General features: G+C 41.2%; 1 protein-coding gene across 1 annotated transcript in view; it reads right to left on the bottom strand.

Annotated features, from left to right (window-relative positions):
• Window positions 1-19,173, bottom strand: part of slc45a4a (solute carrier family 45 member 4a) — a 35,553-nt gene extending 16,380 nt beyond the window's left edge. Inside the window, exons 1-3 of the mRNA XM_028420325.1 lie at window positions 19,036-19,173; window positions 17,895-17,977; window positions 6,029-7,236 (exon numbers count right to left, since the gene is read on the bottom strand). Of these exons, the coding sequence (XP_028276126.1) occupies window positions 6,029-6,329 (301 nt within the window). The 5' untranslated portion in view covers window positions 6,330-7,236; window positions 17,895-17,977; window positions 19,036-19,173. The remainder of the gene's footprint in view (window positions 1-6,028; window positions 7,237-17,894; window positions 17,978-19,035) is intronic.
• Between the last annotated feature and the right edge of the window lie 2,892 nt (window positions 19,174-22,065).

The following is a 22,065-nucleotide window of genomic DNA, read 5'->3' as shown; positions in this document are numbered from 1 at the left end:
TTTACCTTCCTGGAGAGGGAGGGGTGGAGGGGGGGGGGGGGTGACGACAATGTGCTGACAAACAAATACAAACCAAACACACATACATGCATGTGCCCATGCGTGCTTGCACACACACACAGACATTCACTTCTGCATTCCTCACATATCTTACACTAATAGCACACACATACCTAGCTTATAGCCCGCTGCATGGAAAAACATGGACACGCATTCTATGGCTTTGTCTTAAAGACTAAAGTATTTGCTGACTCTGCATTTACCCAACATCACAAACACAAACAGAGACCTGTAAGTTTAACCTGTACAGCAGTTCTGAACATGGTAGAAAAACATTTGGGGTGCACACAGAGATGGGGACTTGAGTCAGAGACTAGGACTAGAGTCGCACAAACAAAGACTTGTGACTGGACTTAGACTTGCCCTCAATGACTCAAGACTTTAGACTGAACAATGAACAATGTTCATTTCATGGAATTATTCATTTCATTATTTAATTCCTTTCAGTTTTACAATGTGTTGGTACGCACAATGTAACGCATACAGGTTTCAAATCAACGCAGACTATGGCGATGGCAGCTTCTCCTGTAGTTGTGCCGTTTGTGATAACAAGCGAACGGCAACCTGCAGAGTGTGTGGCGTCAGGATGAACGATGCCAGCTCAACAATGTCTAACTTTATCAGGCACCTCAAAAAAGTACAATTCTTGCATTTGGGAAACGATATTACTGTATAATAATAGATGATGGTACAGGATGCTTTCGATCTAATGAGAGACGTTCATTTCAGTCATTTGAGACTTGACTTGGAAAAATGACTTGTGAACATCTCTGGGTCCAAAGGACCAACATTTTGAAGCTACACTGATCAGCCCATCCTGCACCGCTGACGTGTGTGTGTACAGTGGTAACTTTAGAAAAGAGAAAGGAAAGTTACTGCACTGATGATTTCACACACTATAAATAGGAAGGCTTTAAATAACCGACTAGACTGCCAGGTTCGTCTCCAACAGCCGCCCCCTCTCTGTGAAGATGGCCAGAAGTGTCAAAAGATAACTGAGGACTGAAGATTGTGCTTATAAGGTCTCGCAGCCTGGCAAGAACACAATTCACACTGTCAGTGCCTCCTATTTCTCACCTTTTCTCCATAGAGATGTTTTTCTCTCTTTCACATATTTCATCCATCTTCAACCTGTCACAGACATTATTAAACCTCTGTCCTCTGTGTCTTCTCTGTCCCACGAATGACTCGGTCAGATTAATGTGATTACTCACTCTGACATCAAGCCAGTCATTTATATAACACTGTATTATCCAGTCTACAAGGTCATCAGCTAGATTAGACTAGCTAACATGATGGGATCACTCAGTGGATTAGTTTACCTGGTGTGCTGGTATAAACAACGCAAGATCAAGCTGATCTGCAGGACAACAAATAGCAAGACATGCTTCATTTGGTAGCAAGATTAGCTACGAGGCTACAAGCTAATGTGCTGCATGAGAGATCAGAGCCATTTCATTGGCCCACTTCACAAAACAAATACTGTGCAGATTGCAAATCTGGTGAGGCTACTATTAATGAGTAGATTGTGTCGAAGGAGATGAGAGACAATCTAACCCTCACAAAGCTCGCCTTTGTGGGAGATATTTGGATTCTGTAAAAGACAAAAAAAACTGTCGGTGATCTGCAGGAAATGCCAAACAACAACAATAGCCGCAAGCAGGAACAATACTATACCAATACTCATGCTCATCATCGTACAGTTTATGCACAGTACAGCAGAATAGAGGAGGCTATAGCTATTTTAATGGCATTTTGTCTTAACACAGAGTCAAAGATGCTAAAACAAGGTTATTGATTCTGTGTTGATCATGGTGACAGCCGTGAGCTGCACCTTTCAGTTGAACAATCTGAATAAACAGACGGGCATTTCCTGTTGGATTGCAGTAATCTCCTTTAGTAAAGCCAAGAATGCCTCCAAAGACGAACAACAATGTTGCAGAGCTGCCAGCTGCCACTGTTTGGGGTACTGCACCATCCAAAGCTAGTCAGTCAAACAAGCAAATAACCAGATTAGCAATGAATAAGACTAGAGGTTTTTCAGTCAGACTGTGCCACTCTTGAGGCTGTTTGGCTTCAGTCCTGATGGAGGCTGCAATATTCATTAAAAAAAAACCTGCTGGTGCTGTGAAAATATTCCAGTTAATTTTCCAAAAGAAAGAATCACACACTAGGCTGCTTAACAACACAAACAACTCGAAGATTTATGTGCAAAAACTGAACTTTCAGGTTTCATCTAACAAACCACTGCTTTCCAAATGTAGCATTGTAAGCCCAACTCAAACAGTGTCCTACTCCAATCTCTGCTGTTAAAATATTAAGTAGAAATTCCTTTCTGTGCCTGATAACCAACATTAGTGAAACCATCCCTGTAATACATAATTCCACTGCTCTGCTGTTAATATGGAACTGCTGCAGCGGAGCATGAATGTACTTGACAAAGACAAAGTTAGATTCTTCAGTCTGCTGACAGTACTCTTCCTTCTAATTTGTCTTCAGTGAGTATCATGGTGCTCTAACAGCTTTCTCTGTGTCACTTTGGGCAGAATTCTAAGAAAGCTCGTTATGTAACGTGCCAAAAAGAACACCGACACAACATGCTGTCTGCACTTGCTTCTTCCTCCTCCATGTTTTCCAGCTCCGTCCTTTCAGAGAGCTAGAAGACAGTAGTACCTACATACAGGCATATATATATATATATATATATATATATATATAAGACCTTCTTATCCTTTCACTGTGCTGTGTAAATATGGACTTCTTGACCAAACTCTGTCTGCTTCACACACATTGGGACACACACATACACACACACACTCCCTCTCTGACCCTGGTGTTATGGGGTTACACACACAATGGTTTCACACAGGCCGAGCCAACCAGCCAGCTTACCAGCAGCTATCCAGCTAATTCCAGGGGGGGGGGGGGTTCAATATTTGTTATCCCAAAACTTGGGAGTCTGCCCACTGGTTGGGGGGGGGGGTGCATCTCAGTATGTTTGTTTGTTTGTTTGTCTGCTACAGCAGGCTGAAAATGTGAATGAATATACACTGCTACAACCTGTGTGTAAGAGTTGGTCGGGAAGAGGTGGTGGAAATGGAGTCGGAGCAGCTTCATATACAGACTTAAAATATAGTGAATATAATTAATGAAATGAACACAATGAGAACCGGAACTTTCATAACAAAGTTGTCGGCCTAAAATATATACCAAAATGTATTTCCCTCTTCCAACTTTGCTCTTAAGTTTCTTCCACTTTGCTTGTTCTGTCAGCAGTTTTTCAACTCTGCTACAATGGTCCTGTCAACACTTTACAATGGTGTTTTATGAGGAAAATCATTTTGGTCCACATGGGATTTTTTTATGTGCTTTGCCAGAGGGACAGATTGACAACAAGGCAACAGTGACAGGCCATATCCAGCTCTATTAATATGTCCATGGTGCCAATCAGAGGAAAGACAAAAACTCTCCATCGCAGACCAAATTATACATGGAGTTCATTTCCAACTTAAACTTACTTTGAAGTCTTTAGCACCAGTAAATATCTTTCACCTTATGGTTTGGCTTTGCAGGCTCATGCCCATCTAACTGAGGACTACCAGGCCTGCACCAAACTTCAGTGTGAGAAAAATGACTGGCAGAAGATCGTTTAGACTGATTGATGCATCATCTGAGCAGATGCTTCTATAAATTAGTCTGTGGGAACTCATTGCACAGGGCTGTCTTATAATGATCTATACACCTCTTTTGCCATTACTAAGTCTGCCTATTACCACCTGAAAAACATTGCTAGGATCAAGGGCTTTCTGTCCAAACAAGACACAGAAAAACTTATTCATGCATTTATTTTCAGTAGGCTAGATTATTGTAACGGCGTCCTCACAGGTCTTAGCAAAAAATCAGTCAGGCAGCTGCAGCTGGTCCAAAATGCTGCTGCTAGAGTTCTGAGTAACACCAGGAAAATGGACCACATCACACCGGTCCTCAAATCACTGCACTGGCTTCCTGTGAGTCAAAGGATACATTTCAAAACTTTACTCCTGGTCTACAAAGCACTGAATGGTCTTGGACCAAAATACATCCTGGACTTATTGGTTCCCTATGAACCATCCAGACGCTTGAGATCATCAGGGACAGGCCTACTGTGTGTACCCAGGGTCAGAACCAAACAGAGTGAAGCAGGATTCAGTTTTTCTGCCCCTCACCTGTGGAACAGCCTTCCTGAACACCTGAGGTCTGCTCAGACAGTCACTTCGTTTAAGTCGGGCCTAAAAACACATTTGTTTACTGCAGCGTTCTCCTAATTACTTGACTGCACTCTTCTCATTTAATCACCCTAATTTTATTTGATGTTTTTATGATTTTATTCTTTTTATCATTTTAATTTCCGTCTTAATCTAATGTTTTAAAATGTTTTTATTCTGTGATTTAATCTTATGTAAAGCACTCTGAATTGCCTTGTGTATGAATGGTGCTATATAAATAAAGCTTGCCTTGCCTTGCGTTTTCTCCACAAAGTGGTAAAGTGATTGATAGAAAATTGTTGTTGTTTGTCAAGGTCTGCGCTCCAGTAAGTGCAATCTACTTTATAATTAATCTGGATGAAAGGTAGCCTTCTCAAATATGATTAGTAAAAAGGTCAGTGTAAAAGCCAGTCAATTAGCCTGACAGGAAAAATGAAACAACAACTGGATCAGTGATAAATCCCAGCAAGACACTAAAGTCACCCTTCTGTCTGCTTCAGTTTTATTTATTTCAGACTAATCTGCAGCAGTTTTACCTCCCAGCGATTTAAAAATCTACTAAGAGGGGATCAGACATATCCTGATCTAAAAAATAGGCTAGGGCAGCTAGATCAAGGCTAAAATTACACTTAAAAACAGGCAGCAACTCCCATATATGAGGATTCTGCAGGAGGCAAGACTGATAGTTAGAGTTATTATAATAAAAAGAAACCTTCATGAGCCCTACAAGTATTCTCTAGGGCTGCTAATATTTTTTTCTGCTATAATAACTTGTGCATAAAGCTGACATCCTTCAACACTTGGTCTACACAGTGTCCTTCAGAAAATTGGAAGCAAGCATTTTAAAGCCTGGTTCCCTGTGGCGACTCATCCTGGATGAGCCAGCTAGGAGTCATGGTGGCCACAGAGCGACCTCCTATTCATGTTGCCTGGGTTATATAAGCTAGGAGATCACACTGTGTCACTGGAGAGAAGGAAAGACTCGGAAAGAGGGGGAGAAAGAGTGGGGTTTAATGGGAAATTACTCTGAATTATGAATAAAGTTACGGCTGCTTCAGCCTTTTATCTCCCTCTTTCTTGCTGTCACATTCCTCCTTTTCTTCCTCTTCTACTTTTACACTCTTCACTCCCTCCGTCGCCCTGCACACCAGACAGAGCTGGACTTGGCGTATTTTTAAAAGGCTGTCAAAGACGGCGCTGGGTGCAAATGACAGTATGCTCTCTGTATGTGTGTGCCTGTGTGTGTGTGTGTGCATGTGTGCTGTGAGTCAGAGTGCAAGCCACTTAATCTCCAAGCAGATCTGGTGAAGGTCCCTCCGAACAAGGTGAAGTAGAGTTAGGATATGTGCTCGGATACTTTAGCTGTCTTAAATGACACTCTGTGTAAACACATTGCATGTATGCAAAGTGTGAAGATTTGCTAAACAAAAGGTTTTTGAGCTGTGTACTGTATGTAGTTACAAGACTGTTTATGTTACTGCTGCTTCATATAGAAGGTAAGAATTAAATGTTTTTTTAACATGGGAGCCTATGAGGACTGACTCACTTTGGAGCAAGCCCCCAGAGGCCATGGGGGGAACTGCAACAACTCCACATGGGCTTCATTTCTCAGCCCCAGAGGTGTGTGTCGCTTGGTTTTCACAGCATGTCAGAGGAGAGCAGGACAAATATAATAATAACAATAGCAGGTCTTGGTTTCAGACTCTACAATCAGTCCTACTCACCTATCTGCAACAGCACAGGTGTTACCAACGCCGTCTCCATGGCATAGCAGAACTCCCTGCCAAACATCACGGCACCGTGCATCACCCATCTCTTCAAGGGAATGCCTTCAATCGATCCTTCGCTCGCCGACTCCTCTCCTTTTCCCCCTCTGCCTCCCGATCCATCTGTCTCGCCTCCCGCTCCTCCTTTCTCCTCATCTGAGCCTGATGCTGTGGAGTTTTTTGTGTTGACCCCTCCTGCCAGAGATGCGACCTGCATGGCGTCAGCCTCCGTGTTCTGGGGAGGCATGGTGGAGGGCATGCACGCAACCAGAAAACAAACTCACCCCTTCTAACACTCAAAATCTTAACAATTACATGTAGCTATCAAAGAAACAACTAAACTATTTCCCTGCTTTCACAAACCTCTTGTAATATGTAGTTATTTTAAAACTAACTACATTACAATCTTTACAAGCTACAAAATGGAACCAGTGGTTGTAACTTGGTTATATAGTTGTTATTTACGTGTTTGAGAATAAAAACAAATAGTGTCCCAGCATGTGAGGTAAATTTATGGTTCCTACTGACACTAAACAATGGAACTAAAAATCAATAGATCAGCATAAATCTGAACAAAAATCAGCAAGTTATCCTCTTAACAATAAACACTGCAGCTTTAAACTTTAATCCTGTTTGGTAATCCACCCAAAGTCGAAAAAAAAGAAATTCTCAAAAAATAAAGGAAGCAGTTGAATTTTCACAGGAAGAGTGAGCAGTACATTCCAAGAGTGATTTTGTGCATTTGCTTCTTTGTGTGCGCGTTTGTCAGTTGTGTGTGAGATTCTGCCTCGAAACCTCTGTCAGCTTTATTTGGTACACTTGTATGACAATGTTTGTTTGTGTGTAAATGTATGTATGTTTGTATGTGTGTATATGTGTGTGTGTATGTGTGTGTGTGTGTGTGTGTGTGGTGGGTGTTTATGGCTTTTTTCTCATTGAGGTTACAACCTCTATTTTTTTACTGTCTATTAGAAGCAGTAAAAATCCATATAGAAAACCATTCAGTAAGTTCCAGAGTCATTTTGTGAAGGGGGGGCTGGATGGAAGGCTGAATGACGGAGTGGGTGGGGGCGATCAGGAGGCCGCTGGGGGAGGGGGGAGGAGGAGGGCAGGCGGTGACAGTGGGCGGAGCTCCTCTGAAAATCCCCATCGATTGGCTGATTAATCTGGAGAAAGATGGAGAAGAGAAAAAAAATGTGAGTTACAGCTACTTCACTTTCAAACACTTTTTCCTCCAGCATGCGATGTATAGGAATGAGTCTGTGTCACACAATTTGGTGTGCATCAGCTGACATGAGAAGAGGAAGAAAGTGGTTTTCTAAAATGCTGATGCACAAATATTGAACTTTGAAAGGGTCAATTTGTACACCGAGTATAAATGGTTACAGCACATGATTCATCCTCTCAGACGTTCGGACAGTGTTACAAAGTGGACAGGGAGGATGAAAGAATGCAATGTGTTTTATGAGCTGAAACATTTTCAAACTGAGCTACTGTTTCAAACAGAGGGCTTGTGTGTGCAGTAAGAAGCAACAACAGATATGTGGCTGGAAAAAAAGAGAAGGGAGTACAAGGACTAAAGGCCTTCAGCTAATAAAACGCCTCATAGAGAGAGAGAAAAAGAAAAACAGTCTGCATAGAGACTCAATACAATTTCCCACAGAGTTAAATTCCAGTGTGTGTTTTTGTGTGCAGCAGCCTGCTGGATTATAACCCATGGAGACGGCCTATTTCGTCACACCCAACACACACTAATGCTAGCCACGTGAACAACACACAGACATCATAATAGTGCTAAGACCTTCATCAAGCCTCTTAGTGGGGAGACTGAGAAAGAAAACAAAATGAAGAGGAGGGAGGGTGTAAACAGGTGGATGGTGAGGACTCGGGGATGGAAGGAGAGGAGAGTTCAAAGAAGATGAAGGTGAGTCAGATAGCGCACAGAGACAAGAAGACCGACGGACAGATGGATGAGGGCATATGTGGAGAATATTTGCCTTCCTGAGCTTTGTTACTTTCTCTGGTACATATCTACTTTCCATTTGCAGTGCTCTCATATGTCTCCATTAACATTCATGATGCACTCAAGATGGTCATGAATATTTTATGACACACATACACAGAAGCCCCTCCTCACCTGACCTCACACGCTGCAGCAGATTACATAACAGGCACTCTCATTTACAGGAACACACAAACACACATATTTACTCTCCTAAAAATCTGTTCAAATATGAGCACAACAACAGAACAAACTCCACCATGTGCACCGGCCAAAGCTCCAAAAGCCTCCGCACTAACTCATGTTACAATATGCTCCGATTCGGTTAACCAGATATCTCTAAATACTTAATGTGTGATGGGAACATAAGCCATGGTTAGGTTAGGGATGAGGTCTCAGCAGAGTGGAGATGCTGAAATTATGGCCTTAATAAGCAATGTCTCTTCATTGGGTGCACACCAACATCCCATCAAAGGCAATAAGCAAGTGTAAAGTTTCATGTTGGTGTACCCAAAAACGTTCTGATCACTCCCCATTCCTGATACTGTGACACCAACGTATTGTAATATTCACCAGTAAAGGCTTCTAAAACCTCTGTGCATGAGTTCATGTGCAAAAACGCATAAAATTAATTATGTTTATCATGATGCAATATTAACATAATTAATCAAGCATGTTGCGCTCAGAAGGTGGCTCATAGCTGTGAAACTGAAAAGGACACCTGCTTGGCACAATGAGCCAGATGACTCCATAAACCAAAGAAATGGTAAACAGCACTAGTTGTCACGGTGCAAACTGAGGCGCTGAATCCATTTGAATACTTCTGTAAAACACGAGGAGCAATTATTCATCTGCTCTGACGGTACAACAGAGTTTAAACGCAACCCATCAAGTATGTGCACATCTATTTTTGTGACTAGATTTATAGGTCAAAGTAAACAAACAACACTAAAAACTACACGTGAAGGTCGGTGCATCTCTTTTTCATCAGCTGACAACACTATCTAGCCTGCATCTGCAATTCTCGGTGCTGTAAACTACACACAAACACACACAAAGCAGTGAATGCTATCTGATTATAGGTCCGCACACATGTAGCAACAGTCAGCTCCCCTATTGTTTCTGTGTGTGTTTGTGCATGTGTGTGTCTGTAACATGAGCTCAGCTTATATAGAGTTACACCTCAGCGTTTCTGGGAGCCAACATTAACAAAATACAATCTCACGTGAGGGGAAGAGGGGGAGGAGGTAAAATGTGAAGGACACAAAACAGGTGGAGGAGTTAGAGGAAGATAAAAAAGATGGAGGAAGAGTTAGAAAACAGTAAGTACAGTATAGAAAACAGATAAGGGAGAGCAGGAGGGAGGGAAAGGGAGATGCCTGTGAAGTTCAAGGTCATGGACAAATTAAGAGTCTGTCATCTCCTGTGTCTCACAGATCAACACACACACACACACAGGGTTCTCCTTCTGCAAGTAGCCTACACACTAAACACGTAACCCAGTCTATTTTAGTGAGTGTTTATTCTTGCGCCACAGACCAGATTACCTGTGACACCGGCATTAAAACACGGCAAGCACTGTCTTTCTCACTTCATCCACCTTCTTCTTTAGCACCATCTCCCCTCTGACGTGCAGGCGACATGACTTCCTATATATGACTCATAGCTGCAAATTGGCAAAGCAAGCAGCGACACAAGTGGTAAAATATTTAGTAACCTTATAAAAGACACTTCAGGCATGAAAAATATGAACATTTTATCAGTTATGTAAAGCCAAGAAAATCTTATCTGGGCATAAAGTTTAAACCACAAGGACAGGAGCTGCACGTCCAATGTCCCAATTGACGTTCTTTATATCACCTCTGTAAAAAAATAAAGTTGTAAGGGGGCATCCTCTGTGAGCAAGAAAAACAAAGTATGATTAAGAGCTCAATCTCTGTTTTTTATGTTAAATGCCTGTGTGTTATGAACAGATCTAGCATAAACTAAACTCACTGTGACTTAAGCGTCAGTGTCTGCACTGCACCACAGACTGCTGCTAGATGCATTTAAACCATGATAATTCTGAGGGCAACTAACCTGATAAAGTCACAATGGAAAAAGTTTAGAAAGGGGAGGACACTAGGAAGTGATTTGATCTAATACCAGTCAATTTTTTTATCCAAACTGGTCACTTCATCCTGTGGCACCATCAACCATCAACACCCAACCAAAACCTGTTCAGAGGAATTTCAGAGACACAATCAACTGTGTGTGTTTGGATCTCAAAAACACTATTACAGCAAACATGAATTTCACACACTGAGCGAGGCATGTGATCGCAACATAGAACAACATAGTGCTGACCCATATAGAGTTAGATATAGATTACAAGGCTGAAGACTTCAGGATCATGTTCACATATTGCTGGGGCCTATGGATGTTTGTGAAGAGACGGTCAATAAATATACAGAGAGCTGAGTATTTTGTTACTAGCTGAGAGACAAAAGACAATTTTTCACAAAACCAATGACCCGATGGGCTGCTTCATTTGGTTTGAGTATATGTTGAAACTCAAGAGATGCCTTCAGGTAAAAATGATATGCTGACGTCAAAGGGAGAAAGGCGAGTCCTGTCTTTATTATTTGCAGCACTCACAAAAATTGAGGCCAGGTCACTGTAGTTCATCCTGCCCCTGGGGTAATAAGCTGTCAGGGTTGAGTGACAGACGGTGCAATTTATCCAAGTCTACATTTTGATCTAACAAAGTTTTGGATTTATGCCCAGAGTCAAAACACTTTTCACTACTTTTGATAACGTTTGGTTAGGTCTAATCATTAAAATACTACTTGCAAGATGAGACACAGTTGTGAGACTCCCACAACTTTAAACACATTAAGGAAAATTTCTTCCATCTACAACAAGCTTCTCTGCAGTTTTCTTGGCTACCATCGTGATGACTCCCATCTTGATTGTTATAAAAAAACATTTTACCTGGACATGTGTGTTAGAAAGAAACACAAACACCTTTGTTGGTAGACAGAGTGTAAAACTTTGTGCGTGTTGACCAATGTACATGTGTGTGTGTAATCCTCTGAGTCTTCCTCTGACTTTTACCAACACAGTGTGCCAAACGAAGACACTTAAGTCTTTACTCCTCCCTCTAAGGTACACTCTCAAACACGCGCACCTTTGTGGTCACACCGTGAACAGTGTGAGATATTTACATCCCACAAAGGAGAAATGTACACACGGAAGCTGCTGTAAAAAAAAAGCTTTGATGCACACAAGACACTTCCCACTTAGATGATGCTTTCCCATGAAAATAACCATATTCCCAGCTTTTGGAAGCAGATGGCAGGGATAAGAGAGCAAGACAGTGAGAGAGAGAGAGAGAGAGAGAGAGAGAGAGAGAGAGAGAGGGGTAAACAGTGTGTGCATTATGGTGCAGCGCTGCTGCAGTGCAGAGAGTACAGGGGGGGGGGCACATGTGTTTCAACGTGTATTAGCGTCAATGACAAATCCCTTACTCATAACACGGGGCTTATATCACTATACCGGCTGGTATGAATATGACGTAATATAAGTGCTGTTCCCATATGAGCCCCCTCTACACACAAACAGAATTCATAAGAACCACCCACTGATAAGTCTTTATCCTCTTGACGTCCCAGCTCCAATCTCAGTTTCACCTGAACCTCACAGCTGCTTTCTCTCAAAATAGAATTTAACCTTTGCCCATCATCACCACCATGTAATGACATGAGGACACTAACACTGACATTGTCACATATAAGACTAGGTCAGCTCAGTACCACAAAACAAGCTGGGCTAATGCAGGACTCCTCTAACTCCTCTATAAATCAGTTCAAACAGAGACTCATAAATTGACATGCATATTCAAAACTTGATCAGTTTAGTATTTGACATCCACATACATTTAATAACATAACATAAAATACGAATATGACCTAAATTATGTAACATCACTAACACATGTTTTTTAGGTCATTATTGTTAAGAGTTTCCAGTCTATAATTGGGTTGATGTATTTTTTTGTGGCGCTGCGCTAGAAAATAGATTCACCAAATATACAAATGGTGTTAGAACAGAGGAAAGGAGAGACGGCTGTGTTGTGTGTTGTGTTGTGTCCCGCTAGCTTAGCAGCCAGTTATAGCCCAGTCATCCTAATGTTTATTTATAGCCCAGCTAGCTAGACTAGTTAGCACTCTGGCTGGCCCATATACATACACTGCAATCACTTAACACAGCTAGGAAACAAAAGCTGCGGAACGCTGCTCTTTAGCTTTTACTCTGTCTACCTGCTCCTTCAGCTAGTTGGCTTCTTGTCTCACATGCACGATCTACTGGAGGTTTCAGGCTAAAGTAAAAATAGTACATCTGCGCTAAAATAACACCTCACAAGACAAACTGAAGGGGCCCCAAGCTTTATAACAACACCACACTATTTTTATTTGTTGTATATTATTACATGTTTGAAAGGAGCAGACACTTTGCCAACACCGAGTCCACAAGCACAAACACACACTGTTATTTTAAGGCCTGTTGATCTGGGCATGTCTAGACAGATGTCAACATTATGCCAGGTATCTCATAAATTAATTGTTTATGTTTGTGAAATTGGCTGATCTATGAACTTTTTCAGCTTGCATAGAAACAAATAACAATAAAATACAAAAAAGCTTCCTTATCTCCTGCAGGTCTGAATATTTGAAGCTAGATACACAAGGCTTTGACAAGCTGCTGACAGCAGCCTTGGCCTACTTCTGCCCCAGAGTCACGTTACTCCTGTGTCACCCTCACCAAACACAAACACACACACACACACACACACACACACCGTTGTATCTCACAACCTCAAACTCTGTCTGTGCGCCTCCTGACTACAGTACCCCCTACCCAACATCACATTTCTGCACCCCCACCTGCATCCTGTCTTTCTGACCCAGGGGGCCTGCCCCCTTTTGGAGTGACTGTGTGTGTTTGTCTGTGTGTGCCCCCTGAGGCTTTAATCCACAAGGGAGTTGCAAGTCAAACAGGAGACAGAAAAAGATAAAACAGAGCATGCAAGGAGGTGAAAGTAATGTGTGGGCACATATTTTCAATTCTTGCCATCAGTGGGACCAACTGCCTTTCAAACTGCAAGATTTAACTGCTCAATGACATCCTGTTCAAACCTCAACTTGCCAGGAACTTCAATTTACAACATAATCCACAAATTACTGCACAGATTAAAAACTGTTTTTCTATTTTTGTCCAGTGAGCAGAGCTACTGTTCTTCATCAGTTCAGTACATTTGACAGCAAGCCAAAAAAATGACAGCTTGCTCAGACCTGTTCAGGGTCTCAAGATGTTACATTCTGACCCCGCCCATGCCTCTAATGGAATATTCCACTGCAGTGCTGACAAACACACACACACAGACAACCATACTCTATACTGCTTGATGCTGATAAAGACCAACTGAATGCCACAGCACCAAACAGCTTGACTTGCATTTCTCTTTCTGACACATATGTCTTACCAGAAGACAAAGATGCTAGGTTAATTTGGCTTTATTTGCTACAATGGATTTAAAATAAGGTCAAGTTTTTTCTCATGAATCTGCTTGTTTCTCTATCAGGCAAGAAGACTAGCACATGGAACACATTTAGCTTGTGTTGCATGCAAACCAAACTGAATTCAAACATCTTACCACACCTACAAAAACCGTTTTAAAGCCATAACCACAGTTTATTTGAATATTGGAAACATATCAGTCTAAGTATTCCAGCAGGATCTGTGCCATACTGACATGATATTTTTTAATCAAGCACCACATACTGTAAATAGTCTGATATTTTTTAATTAGGTATTCCAGAGGTAGGGATAACTAACGCATTTGTATTAAGTTCCACAATCTGATAAAATGATGCAATGTAAAACGGTTTTTGAACAAACACACAGATCAGGAATGATGCTGGCTCAGAACAGTGTTTGTGACCAGTTTATCCAGTATCAGTGTAACACTACAAGGTCTGTCTGCTTCTGTTACAAATCAACTTTAAAGTTAAAAAGGATCCCAGGTTAGGGCAGCTTTCTTCTTCTGTTGCAGGCAAATGAGCTCAAAGTGAGCTTGTGTCTGTGTGTAAGTCCATTACTTAGAGTGCAGTATTACTAACAATGTTAATGACTTCACTGGCACACAGCCACTTCTCGTTTCTCTTCCTTCACCAGAGATACTGGACTGTGTGCAGCCATGTTTCACAGTGCTGTCTGTAGGTAGTCAAGTGCTCGAACGATTAGCTGACTGCTGATAATCCATGAGAGAAAAACAAATATTCACCAGTTCTCATCAAAGCACATTAGCCTGCTTTCTGTGTTGGAACAAAACATCAAGTCACTCCTACTTTCATAACCAAAATGCACTCGCTCACGATACTCCAGGTCCTGTGACACAGCAAACAGTAGACACAGATAAGTGTGTGAGAAGCGGTGTGGTGTGTTGTGGTTCACAAACCAAGACTAAAGGCACGGAAATTGCACCACACAAAACAAATCTGACTTTCTGCCACTCATCTCTGGCAGCCTGTCAGGTATCTAGTAATTTAATTAGAGGTTGGGGCATCACTTAGTCCTCAAGCCAGTACAGATGGGGACCGTGACTCGGGAAACTCTCAACTAAATAGAGACTAAATGACTTTGGGAAAAGTTTGGAGAAATAAACTTTTAAATGCATTTCTAGGGGCAGATGTTCAACGGCAGAATGCAGGCTGAGGCCAAACAGCCAAACAGCTGTGGTGGGGCCAAATTTGTTCAAGCTATTCATGCCATCCCAGTTCAGACTTGGCTTGCCCCAAAGGAAAATTCTGACCTTTTCGTACATTTTGTAGGTCAAAACATCAGCAGGCATCTGACATCAGTAAAGGTTTTAAAGATAATCTGAATTAGAATCCAGCCAAGATAATCCACAGCTCCAAGTGGTCTGGAAATGAGTAAGGTGCAGCACAGACCTTACTGCACAGTGCCTGGCTTTGGCATGCTGGAGGAGAATGGTACTTCAAGGGCACATTAAGAACAGATTTATAAACAGGATTTCACACCCAAAAGCACTGGCAGCTCATTGTACTGCTCTGAAAACAGCTAAAGGTACATAGGTATGTTTGTACATGAAGTAATCCATGACTATTTGTGGGTACTAGATTTGAATGTGAAACATGAGGAAAGAAAGATAGAATTGAAGAGGTTATTTAGAGCCAAATTTGTAGTTTATCTGTAAAATGGAAAAAAGAGAGAGCAGAGAAGACAGAAACAGCTCAGAAGACGTTTTGTATTATTGATGGGTCTCTCCAGCAGATTGTATCAGAGTGTGAGTCCTCCAACTCAAAGCCAGGGCTAAATACAGTACAGTGACCTGATATTGAGTTTGATAACTGTCCTACAACACCAGAATATCAGCCAGCCATGCAAGCCCCACACACAAAAACAAGCCTCCAGATTCTCCCTCATTACACATTTATATGGCTGCCAGCAAATCAAACCACAACACCAAAGTGCCAGCAGCTTCTTCTGCTCTCTGCTGTCTGAAAAAGATGTCACTGATGGTTACTTTGCAGAGCTAAGACCAAATTTAGTAGTAGTAGAGCACATTTTTTAGCCACCTAAAAAGTAAACACCTGCCCACACATGTAAAAAGCCTGATTTTCCTGTTGAGGCAGAAAAAAATTTAAAACCAGACCAGGAAACCCTCAGCTGTGGAATACTATGTGTCCAAAAAACACATCAGCATTTATGGCTGCATGTGTGTTTGTGTGTCTAAGATCTGGTAGAGATAAAAGGGGCTATTGATGTAAGTGAGACACAGACACACACAAACAGTCTTACGCTCTGATCATAGGTGGGAAAACATAATAGCTTACTCCTTTCTTTCCCCTCTCCTCTCAGGTTTGTGTATAAAACCAGTAGGAAGTGGGTTATCTAGACACAGGATCAGGGCTCAGGATACAAAGCTAGATCTGCTGTTTGTTTATGTGTGTGTGTGTGTGTGTGAGTGTGTGTGTGTAATAGAAGGAGAAAGACAAAGTTGGTGTGACAGAATTTGGTTAAACAAACGAAAAGCTGCAAAACAGAGGCGAGCAGAAACACGAATAGCATGAATGTAGTTTAAACGTCACAAACGTTGACATAAAGTGCCAACTGTTGCAAAGTTGACAGATCTCATTGCATTCTTCCTATATCAGAACACCTGTTATACCATTTTATAGGGATATACTCGATTGCTTTAGAGATTTTAGTGTCACTTCATGTTTTGATCATCCCTTTGGTGCAGGACATTTTTGCATTTTTTAAGGACCATCTGTACATTTGAGCCAGAACCCAAAGCTGCAACATCGATCCTGAGAAGTGAAGATCGCATAAATTCTTCATATTTCTGATCAAAATATCTTCTCCACCGAGACTACACTGTATAATAAGAATAAGTACACATTCACTGTGTCTGCACCTGTCTGTGCATATTAGTTTGTTTATGGAAATACAAACAGTTCAGCATGCAAAGAGCCAGATATTAGTAGGTGGCTGATAGGGATGGTTCTCTGTTTGCGTAACATCTGTGCAAATTAATGTTCATGTGACTATCTACATGTGACCACTTGTGTCTGGCTACTTTTCTGTATGTGTGTGTGTGTGGGTAATAACCCGTTGCTGACACAGCAGCACCAGATGATAGTCAGCAAACATTTCATCAAGGGGAAGTCGAGTGCTTTCACTTCAGCTGAGCTGGCCTTCAGCATGCAAACTGAAACTCAAACTGCATCGCAACAAAAACCAAGAGGCTGACACAGACACAAAGGAAGAAGTGTGCATCCCATCAGTCTGTTTTTAATCCAAACCGAGACTAAGATCACATCACGGTGAAGAGTTGAATTTGTGGTGATTGTGGCTTTCAGCAGAACAGAAACATACAAGACAATAAAAGCATATGCTGGGTGTCATCAGTGCCCTACAACAGATATCCTGTGAAAGACAGGAGAAAAAAAACCAAGGAGCAAAAACAAGTCAACAAAGCTTTTAGAATGTGTGGCTACTGAACCCTGGTGAAAGCGGGCAAAAAGAAAGAACAGCAGACCAATCGGAACAGGACCAATCTATATGTTTTCCCATATATATCAGGCATTTCTGAGAATGTTCAATACACATCAACTTTCAGTACACTTTAAACCCAGCTCCACCCTGAGACAAAGTCTGGTTTTTCAGGTAAAGACAGAGCAATGCAGTCTATGCAGTTCAGTGCAGTGAGGAATGCTCTGATCTCCTCAGGACAGGACTCGGCAGTTCACCTACACCTTAAAGAGAGTGGTCCCTCATTTGACGACAAGAAAGTCCACATTCTAGACAGAGAGGACAGGTGGTTTGAAAGAGGAGTCAGTCAAGAAGCCATCTGTGTGAAACTGGAAAAACCCTCTCTGAACAGAGGAGGGCTGAGGCATCAACTCTCACCTGTTTACAGCTCTGTCCTTTCATCCCTTTCTAGCAGGTTTCACCCCCATTCAAACCCTAACAATGGGCCGATAACTAGTCCTGCACAGGGCCCGGACACAGTCTCTGGTCGTTAACTGACCACTAACCAACAAGAGGGTTGTTATTCATGTGAGTCCAGTTCATCTTAGAGTCCAGTTGCCTCGAATTAAACTTTTGGACACAATAAAAGAAGAACATCTGGTGACTATTTACATCTTTCTTTGGCTATTTTTTCTTCCAGACGTTCTTTCCAGTTTTACTAACCCCAACAGCAAAGAAACAAACACACAGTGAAGTCTTGCGGCTGCAGCGTGTGTGACTCACCAAAAGGCCTTGAAAGCTTCATAAATGTCGCTGAGACGTTTCTTGTTTGGTCCAGGCTGCAATCTTAAGCCCCGTAGCTGTACCTGAGGACACACAAACACACACACACTATATCAGCATATACTGTAAATGTAATCAATATAGCCGCACATGCGCTCTTACACTCTCATGCACAAAAACACACAAATAAATCAGCAGTTGCCAATAAATCCCAACCCACATCAGCATTATTGACACTGTCTACTTAATTACTGCTGGTTTGCAGGAATATTTACACACACCGTCTCATGTGGAAACTTAATTTAATATATAACGGATGCCTGTGGAAGATGGTTTCGTCATCTAAGGTGACTCTTCTGGTTCTTCTTTTCTGGCAGAGGAAATATGATGGGACTCCACATTAATGCCTTTAAGCATAAAACAAACTATACTGGATTAATCAACTGGTCTCTTAATTCTGTAAATAAAAAGTGATCTTACACCCACGATAAGTTCTCTGACACCTCAGGATCATTGATTCATCAACAGGAGAGCAAAATCAGATGGTGCCATATTTACCTTTTTTATGTTTCAATTTTAATCCAGGTGAAAAAAGACAACTGATAATGATATTTAAGTCCATCCACACCACTATTATTGATCACACTGACGACAATCACACTTTATTTTTAAGCCCAAACACAGTGGTAGCTGTATTGTTTTGATCTGGTCCCACTGTCTTCTCTGTGCTACAGTAGGCTACACTGCTGCTTCCAGTAGTGATGAAGGAAATTTAAATTATTCTACTGCAAAAACAACAACAGCGATCCTGCCTTAGCCTATTTTTTTACCTGTTATAACACGTTACAGAAACGCTAATTAGACACACTTCATAATTAGCACAACCTAAATGTAACCTGACCTAACCTCTGCTGCCTGCACCCCCAGCCTCTCCTCTCTTTTTGTTTTTGACACAGGCCTACTGAAACTACTGTAAATGTCTCTCGGTCCTCCTCCTCCTCCTCCTCCTCTCCTGCTCCCTCTGCAGCAGCAACCTGAGATGCTGTGTATTCCGTTTGCCGGAGCCGAATAACAGCGAATAGAAAATCTTCAATATCTGTTCCTGCTTGTCGTTAATATATCAGCCGAGCACCGAGCTCACCTCGCCGGCCGTGTCAAGCCGCTGGTTCCGTGTTTTTGTCTGAGCGTTCGGACGGTCGCTCGGCTCTGCAGCAGCTTTTGTTGCATAGGCTGACCGCTGCTCCTGCAACTGAAGCCAGGGCTTTAAATACGCCTTTAAAGGAATATCTGTCGGAAGAGGGAGCGTAGCGATGGCTTCCGCTGACGTCACTGCGTATTTGCATAAAGGGGCGTCGCCGTGGCGGTGGTATACAAAGGAGATGAATTCTTTTTAAAGGGATATTGCCGTCAAAATAATTTCATACTTTTATGTGACAGCTGCTGCAGTAGTGAAATACAACAAAGTTTTAGTACGTTTTCTGTATTATTTTATGCAATTTACAATACAAAAGACCAAGGATGCATTCTAAACTTCCTTCTGCTTCTTCCTTGTTCCCCTAATGTCAAGTGAATATAAGTATAGCCTCTTGTTCTCATATGCTGTTGCCTCCATGGTGTTATCATAAGCTTACAGTAATTTGTATTTTGATGGAGTCTGATACAAAGGTTCTTAGCTTTCAGTATCATCTTTATGATCCGATATGCTCGTCATTCCTGTACTGTAGAACTACTTTTGTGTACTATAGTAATGATTAATCAGAATCCTTTTGTCATGCACTTGCACTGCCATATGTTTTTAGGACCTTTCTTTGGTGTAAATAACATTATTGTTGTTGACAGGACACAGCTATGTGCATTCGTGTTTATTGATTTGTCAAAAGTGTATGACACTGACCATGATATTTTAAAACCTAGACTTACACTTTCTGGACTCTCGGAGCACAGTTCAAAACTTATCTATAATAGGATTCACTTAATTGCATTAATTAACACCATTAACATGGTTTGTGTCTGTCCACAAGGTGGTGCCGTGTGGTTCTCTCCTATAAATTATCCATCAGTGATCTGGGTCTAAATGGGTCAGATGCTGATGGCAGTGATTTACTGCTGTGGATCAGCTGTTACAATTTGTTTGTAAACTTAATCTTTTTATTTGGTTTGTCTTTTGATTGTGTTTTTACTGTGCATTTTTAACCATGTTTTGTGCTTGCTGCTGCTTGTCTTGGCTAGGACTCCCTTGAAAAGAGGTTCTAAATCTCAATGGGATTTTACTGGTTAAATAAAGGCTAAATAAATACAATAAATACATTCAGCATTAAAATGATGTCATCTGCAGTAAATCTATGTGCATTTGTCAGAAACACTTCACATTGTTGTGACAAAGACTGTTTTGACAAAGTGGTGAACAGTTATTGGCATCATCCTACACACACCGTGCTGCTTCTGTAAACAATCAGTGAATGTGTATTAATCCCCGTCTGTAAATAGTTCTCAACAAATCAGCTATTTACACCAGAATGTGCCAGCATGGAGAGAGATCAACAGCTGCCTATAGCTCTATATGCTACAAAACAATGTCCAGCACACACACACACACACATCATTAGAGCTTTTCAGTGGGACCTTGATGTGACAACACCTTATTCTGCCCACAGAGAGGTCATTCTCAGAGCAGCACGCCCTGCAGGGAATCAGTGTTTTGCTCAAAGACACATGAGCAGCGTGGACCAACACTTTGTTATGTCTTCCACCCAGCGGCCCAAGCTGGGAATCAAGAGTCAAGCAGCTTGTTTGTTTTTGTCCGAATTTGTTTTATCTTGTCGAGGTGACCTTCATTGGTTGAATTAATTGATTAGCCCATGAAATTAACTGGAACCTATTATATTATCTATGTAACTGCACTGTCATCTTTCATCTGCAGTTTTACTTTTCATTTCTTGGTGTCAAACAGCGCCCTCTCCTGACAGACCCCGGAAAGTGCATAAAAACAATAAGTTGTTCTATCAGAGAAACTCATGTTCATGTACTTCTGGGATTGAATTTGACACGGTAATAAATTCTGTAAGATTACAAAACTGCTTCAGCACACCACAAAGTACCTACTGTATTTTACAGTACTGTCTTGATGTGCAATTACTTAAGAGTGTTTGAAAATAAAGACAAACTGAACAACAAGCTGTTTAAAAATGTATTGACTTCTGGTTAAAAATGTGTAAACATAAAGTTTCATGAAATCTTACAAATGTCAGGGTGAAGAACATAAATAGAAGTATTGAAATCCTGCATTGTCATCAAAAGGAATTATTTATGTTTATGTTCTCCTAGATATATACAATGTATAAGTACATTAAAAAAAAGTAAGTTATGCAAAATGATCCCAGTGACACAAGACTATGTCATGGACTAGTAAAGGAAGAAATCAATAATGTCAGTCCATCTGCTCTCACTTACTCAACACAAATAACAACAGTACTGTGAGCATATAATTAGAAAATGTGCAGAGAATATAACTTATGTATAATATATAAATATGTCTTAATATGTACTTTAAAGCTTTAGTATGATAAATAACCAAATGTTCAATATCTGTGAAATTGCTAATGCTAATTGTCCTACTACTGCCAGCACCACTGGTAAAACAGTAAGAAAGGAATCATGTAAAAATGTTGTTGTTGTGTTTCAACATAATCCAGTTGTTAAAGGATTAAAGATGTTTTTCTTCAGATGTTCTGACACACACCTCTGTTTCAGTCCAGTTCCCATCGCCATGGTTCTTAACGTTCTGTCGGGACTTTCCCACAGTGATGCTGCAATCTCCAAGCACAGTTTTATTTTCACAGTAGTGTGACTCCTCAGAAACACAGCTGGAGAAGAGACTCACAGTCTCACAACATTTTACACCACTGGGGTCAGGTTGCCAGCTAATACAACTACAACTAAAAATCCAGGTGCTTTGGATTTTGATTTAAAAAAAAAACACACACACAAAAAACAAAAACAATGTTCTAACACGTAGCAAAAGTTTCCTGGTAGGCAATCCTTCATGTAAACATGTGGCTTCACATGTGATTCCTTCATATCACTGACATACAGGTCCTTTTCTCTTTCCAAACATCAGTCCTTCCATTTTCCAAGTTGTTCTGTGGGCCTTCACAGTCCACAGGAAGTCCAG

This window comes from Parambassis ranga, chromosome 2 (assembly GCF_900634625.1).
Source record: "Parambassis ranga chromosome 2, fParRan2.1, whole genome shotgun sequence".
NCBI lineage: Eukaryota > Metazoa > Chordata > Actinopteri > Ambassidae > Parambassis > Parambassis ranga.
This window is presented reverse-complemented; position numbering and strand designations above follow the sequence as displayed.